This window comes from Purpureocillium lilacinum, assembly GCF_023168085.1.
Source record: "Purpureocillium lilacinum CBS 284.36 DNA, scaffold_4, whole genome shotgun sequence".
Lineage (NCBI taxonomy): Eukaryota > Fungi > Ascomycota > Sordariomycetes > Hypocreales > Ophiocordycipitaceae > Purpureocillium > Purpureocillium lilacinum.
The window spans coordinates 2,842,557-2,856,224 of NW_027072114.1; the positions used below are offsets into that span (position 1 = coordinate 2,842,557).

At 58.7% G+C, this 13,668-nt stretch overlaps 2 protein-coding genes across 2 annotated transcripts; one reads left to right on the forward strand and one right to left on the reverse strand.

The window, feature by feature from the left end:
• Positions 1–5,968: 5,968 nt before the first annotated feature.
• Positions 5,969–7,762, forward strand: PLICBS_006031 (uncharacterized protein; the record flags this gene model as incomplete). The annotated part of the gene is made up of 5 exons (XM_065600850.1): positions 5,969–6,035; positions 6,308–6,597; positions 6,655–7,265; positions 7,320–7,524; positions 7,586–7,762. 5 exons carry the CDS (start codon positions 5,969–5,971, stop codon positions 7,760–7,762), a joined length of 1,350 nt encoding a protein of 449 aa, XP_065456922.1.
• A 105-nt stretch (positions 7,763–7,867) lies between these two features.
• On the reverse strand, positions 7,868–9,016 carry PLICBS_006032 (uncharacterized protein; the record flags this gene model as incomplete). Its single annotated transcript, XM_018319771.1, has 3 exons — positions 7,868–7,944; positions 8,002–8,699; positions 8,775–9,016. 3 exons carry the CDS (start codon positions 9,014–9,016, stop codon positions 7,868–7,870), a joined length of 1,017 nt encoding a protein of 338 aa, XP_018182245.1.
• Positions 9,017–13,668: the final 4,652 nt, after the last annotated feature.

A 13,668-nucleotide genomic window follows, 5' to 3' on the forward strand; every position in this document is an offset into this window, starting at 1 on the left:
GTTGGCGGCCTAATAGCCGACGTGCGAAGATGCTGTCGCCAGGTCGCTGAGACGCGGGCAGGCGGGTGCCAAGTCCAGTCAGTGGCGCGAACTGGCAGTTGCGCCGACGCCGTGTGTCCTGGGATGATGGTGAATGGGTGGTCGCGAGGAATGGTCAACCCCACGTAGCGCGGCTGGTCGCGGGAGGTTTGGCGCCTCCAGGGCGGCGCAGGTGCCTATGGCTGGAGCTGTTCGTGGCAGGTGACAGGCGCCAGACACTGTGACGCTTGTTGGGTTGGGGAGGTTGGATGTGGACCGCCACCAGCGCGGGGACCGGGAACGGTCAACGGATGTGGGCAAAAACCCTGCACCACAATGACTCGGGCCCTAAAAGCCAACCGGGAATGGCTGTCCCAAGTGCGCCAGCACGGTCGGTCCGGACTGTCTGACGAGTGACTGACGGCCCCTATGGCTCCGGTCGGGCAGGTACGACTGACGGAGGACTCCGTACTCGTCGTTGGGAATACGGACGAACCGCAGAAAGGAGACGGCGTGCTTCAGACAGCCAGCACACGTCCGACCGACAACAAGCAGGACGGGGGGAGGGGTGGGCGTCGTGGACCAAGACGAGGGAGATTTGACAATTTTGTGTTTAGTGAACGATCTTGCGTCCAGGACCCGGGTTAAGGGCGGCCGGCAGAGGAGGCTAAGGGGCGGGCAGACGGGGACGGAGAGAGGCAGATGTAGAGCGCGAGGTTGGAAGGGAGAAGAAACAAGAAAGGCGGCCGCAGTAGGGAATGGGCTCTGGCAGAGGCCACGCAGTGATGGAACTGAGCCGGGACCTGGAACCAGACCCTCAGAAGGAAAGACCACCCACCAGGCACTGCCTTTCTTGTCCTCAGGCCAGGCCGCCGTACGTACGTACTTGTAGCGCAAAGATCGATGCTGACCACCTGGCGAAGGCACGGCACAATTGGCGGCGCAGTGAGTGACGAAAGGCCGACGAGCGGAAGCGTGAGGTAATGCGCCGCCAAGCGAGCCAGACAGATAATAAAGAGAGCTGCGCCTAGCTACGGCCCGTTCGCGAGCTTTATTGCTCGCCTTGCCTATGGCCGCTCTGCCCGACTCGGGAACAGCGCCTTGCGGATTCTGGTTCCAATTGTCATCGAAGCCAGACGAGAGGCAAGACAAACCGCAGAAAGCAGCAGTTGGCTGGGTGGGCAAAAGGTGACAGGAAGCTGCCAAGGTGACAGATCTCGCAGTCACGCACAGCAGCCAACCCAGACTGGCGGGAGGGAATGTAGGAGCTCAACGCAGAGGGCAAGGTGCGACGCGGCCAAAGGGACAAGAGACAACAAGACTAGCAAGGAAGGGGGCCGCCAATCGAAGCGGACTGGGTGAGCCTCGAAGGCTGGAACTCAGCCGGGCGAACTGTGCCGCCATTCTGGTCCCTGTCGCACCGCACCAGCGCAGAACATGAAGCGGGCAGGGAAGCAAGGCGTGGAAGGCCTGGCATGCCGCCAAATGGACCGCGATGGTGGCCCCACGGATGCCGTGGTGCTAGTGCGTTAGCGGCCGCGCTCTGGCGCAGCGCTAAAATGGCAGGGTCCCACTAGGCCCTGGGGGCGTCTCCAGGCAAAGCAACCTTTGGATCCGTAGCCACCAAAGTTGGTGGTGCCCCAGCCTTCAACCGCCTCGGCAGGCTGGCGATTCTGGCGGGCAGGCAAGGCGGGCAAGGCGGGGTACGCTTCCATGGGACCGTTCACAGGTGGGTGTGCCCCGGGAGGGGTGGGGGAGGGCTCCACAGGAACCAGCCCGCTGAAGCATCCAGCCAGCCAGGTGTTCCAATGCAAGAGACCACAGTGATGGAGAATCGAAGGGCAGGAATTCGCTGAGGCAGCTCCGGATTGGCTGATCTCGCCCAAGCAGACTGCCCCGTGCCACTGGGCTTGGGCCCATTTCCTCCAACCGGAACGGGCCTCCGCGGGTCGGCTCAGCTGTCCCTGTTTCGTTGCGGCCATCGGCCATTGCTTTTTGGCGGCCTAGCACGCCGGGGGTGCCCTGGCAAGCCTGGCAGTGAGCCCCCCCAAGGCGAGCACTTGCAATTCCACCAGGTGCATCTGTCCAGTCCCAGATGTGATCGATGCTGGAGCCCTACCACCCTTTGGAGCAATCGCAAGGTGCTGAGCGGACTCACAGGTTTCATGAATCGAACAAGCGTGTTTGCTGTTCCGCGCCAGCTGCCGTCCCCAAATAGCGCACAAAGCACTGGACGTGGAAAAACATCCATGGATGTTCGTGGAAGGGACGGGATATGCCACCAGGAAATAGCCGTGGCCCACGAGGCTGTCTGGTAACACAGCTGCAGCCATGGCGGCCTGCCTCCCGGGGCAGCAAACAACCTGGACCGGGGAAGCACTGCCGTGCCCTTGCGATGCGCCCGTTCCTTGGTCCGCGGGTTGCCAGCGAGGGCTTGTACGTCTCACCGGTCGCACCAAGTCCGTTTTGCCCCGGTCTTTGCAGCACAGGCGATGCCCGTTCTGAGCACTGGGGCTTGCACAATGTGCTTCGTGCGGATGGGAGCGGGATGCAGGACAGACATGGCTGAAGTATGTACAGAGCCTCGCAGCGACCAGGGAAAAGGAAGGGCAAAAAGAAAGGGCCGTTGCAATGAGAAGCCCGGGATCTCCCTGTCTCGCCCTGGACCGGTATTCACAGGAATGGAGATGAGGTCGAGGGGGGAAGCATCTGGACCGCTGCCACAACCAGGGGTCAAGGCCAACGGGGGGGCTGCCTGCGACGCCCGCATCGCGACGATTTTCGGGCAAGTCGAGCTGGGCGGCCATTAATATTATTTTTTTGTATTCACGTTTACATCGAGGATTCATGGGTGAGCGACCTTTTGTTTGGTCCAACTCTGTCACTTTTCCCATATCTGCTCCGTACATGTATGCAGGTACTCTCCCCGGAACTCTGGGTCCTTCCAACGTCTTTTCGCGACCACAACAGCTGCACGAAACACAAGACGCAATCGGTGGGCAGACGCGTCTGGGCGCCTGTGGACTCCCGTTTCCGCCGTTTGTTGCCGTCGTCGAAGACGACGTCGTCGCTTGGGCGCTCTCCTGGTCTTCAACAAGCCGCACCCCGGCATTTTGTGTCCTCGCGCCCCGCTCCTCCCCTCTTGACCACCTCGTGCGCGCTCTGTTTGTCTCTGAGTGGAAGCGCCTTCCTCGCCGATTCCCTGCCTTCCTTCCCCTCCTCAGGACTTAACGTCGTCCGTCCACCGGCCTCCCAGGCTTGCATCTGTTCTCTCTTTTCTCACTCCCGTCTCTTCACTTTTCTCCTCCTTTCTTTCTTCACCTCTCACCTGCCCCTGCAAGCGCTATCACACCTCACCTGGGCCGCCCCTCGCTCACCTCCACCCTGGCCCCCCTCCCTCCACGCAGTTGAGGATCCTTCGCCCAGTCCTGCCACTGACCGTTTGGTCTGGCGCCTGCCCACCGCACCGGACTCCTGGGAATCGCATCGCATTCGCTCCCGCACCGATTGAGTCGGCCAGCTCCACCAACGATTCCTGGGACCGCCACTCCTGCTGCCTGTCGGTCTCTGCATTGTCGCACAAACTTGGGCACTTGCCTACCAGCACAGCTCCAGCAGTACACTGGGTACCACGGACGGTTCGCCTGATGGCCGCCACCTTGCCTCCGGCGCCAACCGCATACTCGCCTAGGTGCCTATCCTACTAGCGAATTTCCTCCAACCTGGCTGCCGGGACACGTCCGCACCCGCTCGCGCCCACTGCGGCCCTCTGCCTCACAAGCTGCGCCGGCCACCTTGCTTGCGAGCCGCATCTCACCTGCCTGCCTCAAGCAAACGGAAGCTGGAGTATCTGAACTGCCCCTTGCGACAGGCACGGTTGGCCAGTCGCACTGCTCGTCCCGGGTGCCCGGGCATCGACACGAGGCCCTCTTGTGTCCATCGCAAGCACAAGCCTCACCGGCCTCCTCACCAGCTTGTGGTCTGGGGACGCACCATCGACAACAAGGTACTGGCCGGGCCACATCAGCCTTGTTACACCACCCCCGTACCCACCTACACCAGGCCGTGCCATTGGGCTGAGCCGGCTTGTCATTAGCCACAGCGAGAGAGACACGACGCTGTTGCACTCCCAGCATTGCTGGTCCGACCAGCGCGTGCCCACGTCGCCAGCCCTGGGCAGTGTGTTTTGGGCAGCTCAGGTCCTAGGTGAGGCACGATCAGCTCGCTCACATGGGCGATTCAGTGATCGAGGACGGCCGCCCTGCAAAGCGCATCAAGCTCGATGTGCCGTCGCAAGACCGTCACCGTCCTAACCCAGTCCACCACCAAAACTGCCTGGACTCCCATTCATATGCTTCATCGTCATTGCATCCCGTCACTTCAGCAGCGTCGTTGACTCCGTCGCTACAACTGCAAGCGCGACAACAGCAACAGCAGCACCAACAGCAGTATCATCCGCAGCAACACCAACACCAACAACCGCACCCGTCCCTGCTGCGGGGGCATCATCTACCTGGAGGAGAAGCGCCAGCGACATCCGCAACGGAGCCCTCACCACCATCGCGCTCACTGCCCGATCATCACCACCACGCCCAATTGCCTCGCCGCGACCTCCATTCCCCGCAACACCAAGAGCATGCTGCCGCACTTCCCGCGACCATAACGATGGTGCCCGTGCCCCCCGGCGAGGAATCGCAGGCGCTTTGGTCGACCTGGACCGACGTCGCGCTCGACGGTTCGTGGAAGGGGCCATCGTCATCTTCAGCACCTCTGCCCTCGCACATGCTTGTCGCTGTGCCGCCGTCAAACGCACTCCCTTTCAACAGTCTCGATGTCTTCCCCGCACCTTCGCTGCCGGCATCATCTTTACCCAGCGACTTGCAGCCACTGTCATCATCAGGTGAGTAGAATGTTCGTCAACTGCCTTCTCGTCCCTCCCATCGCCGTCGTTCTGCACAACGAGGCCCCCGCAGCAATGCCTCAAGCTTCGCGTCGTTCCGGCGCTCGTCCTCAGTCCCCCACACCAGAGCATCATCTGATGCCAGAACACCATTCTGCACCACCCATTCACAAGGCACTATCTGCTGTCGTTCAACGCTCGCTCGCATCATCCCTTTTCCTGCGAGCCACAATTAGCCGCGCCCATGCCTTGTCTGTCGCCAATTCCCATTGTTCCCCACACCGGTCAGCGACTGCCTTGCATCTGGGCTTCGGCTGGCGGGCAGCCTCGCGCCCCCTCATCGGTCAGGAAGATCCTGGCATCTGTCACCAGCCTTTTCGGTACCTGGCCTCCCCTCTTATGGCTCGTGACACACGGCGGTCCCATTTTTGTCGTGGATGGGCCAGAGATGAACACACTGGACGCGCCTCGTTGCCCTGAATCCCTCCTCTTTCCCATTCCGCCACACGGCAACCCATCCTTGCCCAAGTACACCTTTCGACTTGCTGAAGCGAAGATTCGCATCGAGGCAATGCCATCGTTTACTGTCGACCTCATGGACTAATATCTACTTCAGCGATTGCCGGTGTAGACGTCGATATCTCCCCAACCACTCCGTCGAACCTGCCCTTCTCGCACCCTAGTTCTCATGCTCACAAAAGGCCGCGCTACTCTGTATCCTCCGCAAACGAGACGGCATCGAACACTTCACCGAATCCGCCAAAACTCCATCAGACTCGGAGGCCTATCGGTCGCGATAGTCTCGTCAGTCCATTTAAGGACTGCCTCGGCAGGTTTGGCGAAGTCCACCGGCGCCGATTTGATCGCCCATTCGATGGAAAGGTGAACGGCTACATCAAATTCAATTGGCCTAAGGACAAGCAGTCTCGGCGGTCATCTTCTGTGCAAGCGGTCTCCGTCTCAGATGTCACAGATGCCACGGAGGCCACGGGGTCGGGCGCCGAAGATGGATCGCCGGGCACCTACTTGACGCCTGTAGGCCCTCTGCCGATGTCATCCTCGACCGCTGCTGTCATCTTTGCACAAGAGTTCGACTACCAGGCCTTCGACTTCTCGGGTTTTCTCCAGCACAGCCCCAGCCCGATGGAAGGCTTCAGTCCAATATTATCTCAACCAAGAGCGGAAATGTCAACAGACCTTGCCCCGATGGGTGCCCCTAAAATGGTACCCAGACTTTTTGGATACGAAGCAAAGATGGACCAAACGGACCGAAAATTTTGGACGTTTTGTAAGTGGATTCATCCTAATTGCGTCTTCCCCTGCTTTCTGCTGCTCATGTGGCTTTGCCTCTGCCGCAATTGTCGTGGGTTCGGACGCTGACTTGTACAGACATCAAGAATTGGTGTCCAGGGAGAAGTGTGCTCCAAGAAACGAATTTGTGGCTCAAAGACTTTGCCCAGATGCACAAAAGCGACGGCGTCAGGGCCGCGATACAAAGCCTTGCCGGAATATACATCTATGACTACTTGCCAAAGGACGATGTGCGCAAGCGCGTCAACGAGAGATTCTCTGAAGCCGAATCACGGCTCAGCTCGCTCCTGGCTGATCCAGCAACAACCAACAATGAAAGCCGTGCCAACGAACTCATCACCATTGCGGTGATTTTGTCGATGCAAGATGTAAGCTGTCACATGCCAGGACGCCAGCTCAGTCACATGCTTACTTGAAATGCATAGATTGTCTTGACGGAGCGTCGACTTTCAAAGCCGGAAACTCCTCGATGGCTTTCCGGCTTCAAGCAGGGCGAATTATTCTTGCAAGCAACAGACCAGGGCTCACGCTTTTGGAAGCGCTCCAATGCGCAACTCTCATCGCTTCGCATCTCACAGTCGATTATTGTCGGTCGCGCTGTGATTCTGGCCCAGCCCATGACGGCACTTCCGGCACCCGAGACCTTTGATCCAGAAGCCGAAGCCTCCAGATTTGGCTGGCTTCTATATGGATCGGAGAGTGACATGTACGAGATACACGGCGGCTGTGGGTTCTCAAAAAAGCTCTTGCACATCATGAGCCAAATCACGTACTGTGCAGCGCGCCTGAAGCAAGACCCGGAGAACATAGTGGTGCCGATGACCACGCAATACCTTCTGAAGGAGTTGGTGCAGATGAGGCAGTGGAGCAGCGAGTCCAAGGACTGGAAGAGCGCCAAAGCTGGGCCGTCCGTAGCAGATTGGCTTCGTGGCATGCCCGAAGACTACCAGATTGACACATCTGCCGAAATGACGGATGTGACGGCCGAGGCTTGGAGACTGACGGCCATAATCTACCTACAATGCCGCGTTCTCAGGTAAGTTGCTCTTAGGTCCGCAACCAAGTCTTCCGTCTAACGTGACGTGCAAAGATTGCCTCGAAGCCATCCTGAGGTGATGTCCACATTGTCCGATTTGGCAGGATGCATCAAGGTGATGCCGACGTCCGGCTTCCAGTTCACGGCGCAAGCGCCCTTGTTCCCAGTCTTCTTACTGGGAATGCTCGCGACGAAATCAAGTCACAGGGCGGCGTCCAAGACATGGTTTGACGAGGTGGTCTCCACCCCCGTCAGAAGTGTATGCTATTCACCAAGACTGAGAGCCGGGTAAGGGATGTCCGCTAATTAATGTTGTCCAGAGTGTTCCGCCGCTCTATGAGGCGCTTCAGCGTATTTGGCAGTGGATCGACGACATGATTGCAGTAACCACGCCAACTAGCGTCGAGGCCGAACCCATAGGCCGTCGATTTGCCTGGTGGGAACAACTAGTCGAAGAAGTCGCCAACCGGGAAAACGAAGTGCTATGCTTAACGTAAGAAAAACCGAAGGGAGGTCTATCCACCCGTCTGTGCGAAGCACGCGGCAAGTCGCCCTGAAGCGTCGCAAATCATACGCGTCCATCGTGGAGACCGACGCAAGCTCTAGGACAGACCCGACACCGCACTATCGGCGTCTTCTCGCTGGTCCTCCTTGTCCTTGATCTTCAATAGGTACTGGACTAAAGGCACCTGGTCAGCAACGTGATTCTGCAGCATGTCGCGTCTTTGTCACCTACAAAATTGCGAGTCCGGCGCTTGCCAGGCGTCCACGACAGTCAAGCCGGCCTTTGCGCACATAAGCCTGACGCTGTCCTCGCCATACTTGTGGGAATCAAACCAATCGAGTTCCTCGCCAGCGTCGATGACTCGACCAAGCTTCCCCAGCACCACGTCACGCTTCGCCCGGAAGAAGAACCGATGACGTGTCGTTGGCTCTCTCTCCAGCTGAGCGAGGAACTCCCAGTCCTGTTCGCGAAACCAATTTTCGCCTACCAAGCGGTTCGCGTGTTCGAAGCCGTTCAGAAAAAACCTGCGATACAGGTCGTCCCGGGAATGGTACGCTGCCCAGATCTTTTCCTCGTCACTGGGGAGCAAATGGCCATCCATGCCGACCAAGAGTAGATCGTGTGGTTTCATGCCTTGGGCCCAGTACTTCAGGTGATTCAGAGCTTGCAACCATGGATCATTACAGAGGACCGAACCCAACGATACAAAGAGGCGAGGCGACTCAATGTTGTCGACGTACTCTTTACCGTCCTGGAACGTCCCCCACAGCCCTGCGCAACTGACCATCGAACTGGAATCGGGATGCTTGTCCACCAAATACGCAATGTTGTGGGCCAAGGATGCCTTCGAAATGTCGAGAGCGAGATACGTCGCGGGCTTACTGGCCGACTCGAATGCAGCCAGCAGATGTTCAACCTTTCGGGTATCGCTTCAAACGGGGGAGCTCCGGTTAGCAAAACGTCCACCTCAAGCGTTTCATCTCACAGATACTACTGGAACTTACCCCGCGCCGAGGTCGATGATCGTTGTCCCCGCGCTGAGGCGCGCCACAATTTCGGCGCCATGCTGGCGAAACAATTCAATCTCGTCATGCGTCTGGTAGAATTCTGGAGTGAAGATGATTTTGTTCCAGATTGGCAGACCAATGTCGTCGTACAACAGCTCGTCTGGCAACGTTGGCTTGTCCCGGGGGTTGTACACCGCCGTCAAGGTCCGCTCAAGCCTCTCGCCGACATTGCCATGCATTGCACTCCCGCCGATGTCAAGAACGTCGCCATGGGCCGGGAACGGTGATTGGGACGTCATATCTCGACCGGGCTCTTTATCGAAGGAGATAAATCGGATGCTGTCGAGAAGCGGGGCCTTGCGAACGAAAGAGAGTACGAACTTGCTGTTAGTCGGGAAAACTGATGGTAATTCGCTTTATCGTCCGCGCCAAAACGTCTTCGCCAGAGGCTATACGGAGTGAAACGCCGCAGAGAATCAGGAACCCGGTGGCGATATTTGGACAGACAAGTGGTCAGAATCCTTGATTCGGTGACGAATTTTCGCGAACCAGCGTTGCTGAGCCGAAAGAAAGACGTGAGTGACGCTGGGAAATTTCGCCTGACTGGCAGGACCTCGCCAACTCTCTCCCCACCTGAACCAGCGGACCAGCGATTTGCCAGCTGCAGGATTGTTGCGGGTTGATGTCTCTTGACGCGGTGCCCGCACTACCGCAAATTTGCCCAGTCCTGGGCACCAAAACGAAAGGGAAAAAAAAAGACCGCTGTGCGCTGGTGCAGCGAGCAGGGTTTCAAGCAAGCGAGCTGATGGATGTCCAGGATGAGATGATGACAGCTCTAGATTCACCAGTACCTTCCCAGCTGCCTGTGAGGTTGCAACTGACGGGCCCAGGCGGCAGGCGCACTGCGCATTGCTCCGTATGCGCAACGATCTCGGACCCGCCCTGATCACGACGAGGGCCTGGCCAGAAGAGGTTCGCCATACATTAGGTCCCTGCAAGAGGGTGGCATCGCCTCCACCGCGCAGCCCCCTGTTCTGCGCATGTACTGTCCGTTAGCCACCAGTTGGGGAACTGGGGGTGGCATGGTCAGAGTTGGAGGGGGCGTGCGGATGTGTGACCAGCGCTGCCTGAGCAGAGCTAATTCAATCAGCCTGTCTCACTGCCGTGCCCAAACGGGTGTCAGCGCACATGATTCGCAAGACTGGCAATGAGGAAACGGGATTGAGCGTCTTCTCCAGAACTACTTGGAAAGCCGGGGCGAACGACTCATGCCAGCGCGCTCAGCAGGGTTTGAGGCAAGCAGTCCTGGATGGAGGGCCGTCCCGCAGGAGCTCCACGTGCGGGGACGACGAATTGGGCAATGGGGCGGCGGGAACACTGGCAGGCGCCGGTCCGAGGATCAGGGCAGATATTGGACCACGGCGGCGATCAGGCGACGGCGAGGATGAATCACTGGCGGTCTCGTACCCTCAAGGAGCGATGCGCGGTGTACCACAAAGGCAGATGGATCTGCTTTGAGGCGGACCTTACAGGGTGGAGAGGAAGACTGCGGATGATGCAAGTCATGTTTGCGGAATGACGAGTGTGTTGTATCGTACATTAGCATTATGTGTGGATCTGCAGAGGGCCTGGTCGGGCGCCGTTACAGACGCCATGTTTTGCTCAGTCCGAGACTGGATCCCTCTTGCATGTGCTGAGCCTCTGAGGTTTATGCAAGAAGAACGGGCATGGGGCATCTCGTTCCTGGTCAAGGGCCTCCGCGAGGCGCGGAAATGACATGTCTGTTCTTCGAGTGGCCACCGTTTTGGCCAGCCGCCTGCCCACCACACACACGCGCGCGCGCACGCACACACACTCACTCCCACACCACATGTGTTTCTGTCTGCCTTCTGTTTGCTTGCCTTGGGTGGCATTCTGACTGGTGGTTGTGTCATGTCTGGTGACCAGCCGGACAAGGCTAAAAGACGGGCTCCGACATGGACACAGTCTCGGCTGACCAACTAACTACCGCAAAAGTATCCATTGATGAAGTCGCTTGATCCCACGGCCGTCGTTGGTATGCCAGCCTCGGACATTCGTGGCGACGAACACGACGCGCACCAAGTAGCACCTTACTGTTGAGGCATTCCGCCCCAGAAGGGGCTTCGGTATGGCCCACTGGGACCGCTGTCGTCCAGACTTGTTGTACGGCAAGATGGGCAAGGGTGCCCGTTTCAATGGGTAGCGACCACTGTTTATGAGGCGTCTGGGACTATGGTTGCTCCAGTGGCCACCGAGGCGGAATCAGTCGCCGCGCGAGATCGAGAGAGAAGAGATGCAAATGCGACAAGATTGCACGAAGCACTCATTGCAGTAGCTATCGCGGAAGCGGTCGTTGTCTATTGGAGCCGGGTCTCCGGCCAATTGCCCCTTCTTCTTCCCATGACTCCCAGCAACGAGGAAGCCGGACCTGCACTGGCGATGTTAGTGGTGGGGGCCCCCTTGCGGCCCGGCAAGCGGGGAGGTCGAGGTGAGATGGGCTGAGGTTTCATTGACATGCTCATGGCAGGATTTGCGGACCAGTGGAGGAATGGTGAAGACATTCAGCACTGAGAAGTTGGATGCAGCAGCGCCCGGTTTCGGGTCCCAGCCCTTCCAGGGTCAGCGCTAAGGGAGTCGATGCCTCTGTTTCTCGCCCCTTGTCAGCACCAGCAGCTTCACTTGACGTACGACACTGCGTCCGGCGCAACATGGCCCAACTCAGGACAAGGACGAACGTGGGAGGAGTCCCAAGGTCTCAAGGCGTGAACGTCCTCTACGCAGCTCGCCGTTGGCTGAGAAGTGCGAAGCGAAAGAGGGGGAGTCCAGGAAGGAGGGGGCGTGCTGCGACTGCTCTACTCTCGTACGGGCCACAACGCAGATGCTGGGACATGACGGCGGCCATACAGATGCAGGTGCATGTGCAGGTTGGACTCACATTTTCAGGTGAGTGGCGCGACGCCTTGTTTTATCCCCCTTCCCTCGTTCAAGCGGGTCCGGTCGCCTCGTGAAAAGCACGACGGAGGGAACGCCTGGTTGGCCGCCTGCACACTGGGAATATTTTACTTTTTTCTGCAGTTGGTACCGTACGAGAGCTCATATGGGGGCTGCGGCTGCTGACGACCTTTGCCGGTGCTCCGAACCCCCCCTCCCCGGCGCTGGCTCTCCAGACAGGCAACCACGAACGCACAACTAACTGGACAGTCGGCGCCGAGCCCGTCATTATCGTGTCGAAAGCCGGTATTTCGTACCGGCGGTGGAGTGGCCTGTTGGGGGAGTGCGTGATGCGGCAACGGCAGGGTGTAAGTGGAGATGCATCTCGGCGGATCGTTTCCACGAAGCTCCAATGGGGGCACGGCGCAGAAGGTAGGCAGAGCCGTCGTGCTCGAACAGGTTGAGCGCGGCAGACAAGATGAATCAACTGGGAAATCCGGCAAGATGGCCATTGCCATTCTCCAAAGGCCGGTCGGGGGCGGCAACGGGACAAGACGCCGCCGCAATTGAGTTCTCACGGGCGTCGCCAAGGGAGGCTCAACAAGCCCTGGGGGGAAAGATACCCGCACGGGCCGGAACAAAAACGTCGATGGAGAAGGGCAGGGAGGGGGGAGATGGGGAGGTGAGGCCAGCCTGGACCAGGGTGCAGGGGACCCGGCAAGGTGGTGTGGGGGAGACCAGGCGACAGCTCGCTCGCGTGCATGTACGCCAGTGGCTGATCGAGATGCATGTGTGTGATTACGCGGTGCTCGCATTTGCACGCCAGCAGACCTGCTCTGTTTTCACGACTTTGGAGTCCATCCAGAGCAGTGTGGTTGATGCCACTTCGAGCTGAGGCGGCGCGTACGTCCGTACGACGACATGATGACTACGCGAGCGCATACTATTTCCGGCTGGCGCAATGCCCTTGAATGCCAGCCAGCTCGAGGTTTCTGTCGTGGCCGGAAGCCGTTGACCGAAACTGTGGGTTGGAACCACCCGCAGACCGAGGCGTGACGCCCAACAAGGCGCGCGAGAGATGGGACTCCAACGCCTGCACGCTTGGCTGGCTGGAACCTGCGCCGTGGCTCTTGGGCGGCGGCCCGCCCGCCTTACTATTACACGTTACTTCGTACTCTTTCCCTAGCATCCTGTCAGAGAAAGGGAAGGGATCCCCGTGCAAAGCAGTGGTCAACCATGTCCCGGACAACAAATGGCGGACCTCTACGGAGTACTACCAGTCACTTTCGCCCACAGCTTGCCTCCGTGGCCGTCGATGCTTGGCTCGGGTGCCGTCCGAACCCAGCATCAGCCGTGGGACCGAAACGCGGAATACTAACTAGTACGAAGCTGGCTGGCTACATACGCACCAGGCCAGCCTCACGATTCTCTCTTGCCTGCCATTCTAGTCGTCCCTTCCCTGGCTTTCGTAACTCTCGTGCTGTCTACTCCGGTCTCGGCCAGAGATTTTTGGCCTTGAGGTTTGAAGAAACGTAGCCACTCCCTGTATATTGTGTCTGCCTTGAAAATAAAGAAAAACTAAGCCCTGCAAGTAGTTACCTTCTTCCACAACCTAAGGAGACCTCTTGAACCTAACAATCGCGCGTGTGGAAACGGAACCTTAGACGTGAACACTTTGAACGATGCTTCGACTGGTCTCTTGCTCACGGAACAATCAAGTGCCGCCAGAGGCCGACTATCAAGCTAGTAGCTTGGGTCATTCGCTCGAACTGCTCCAGGCCCGCTTGAACGAGGTATGCTTGGTGCTTTCGGGCCTGTTCCCCCCGAAAAGTTCGCCGACGTTGGCTTGACTGACTGACTCGTGTGGTGTCCCTCCAGGCAATAGCCGCACCTGGACGCCGCACGCACTGCTCCAATCAAGGCGTTATCATCCTCGAGT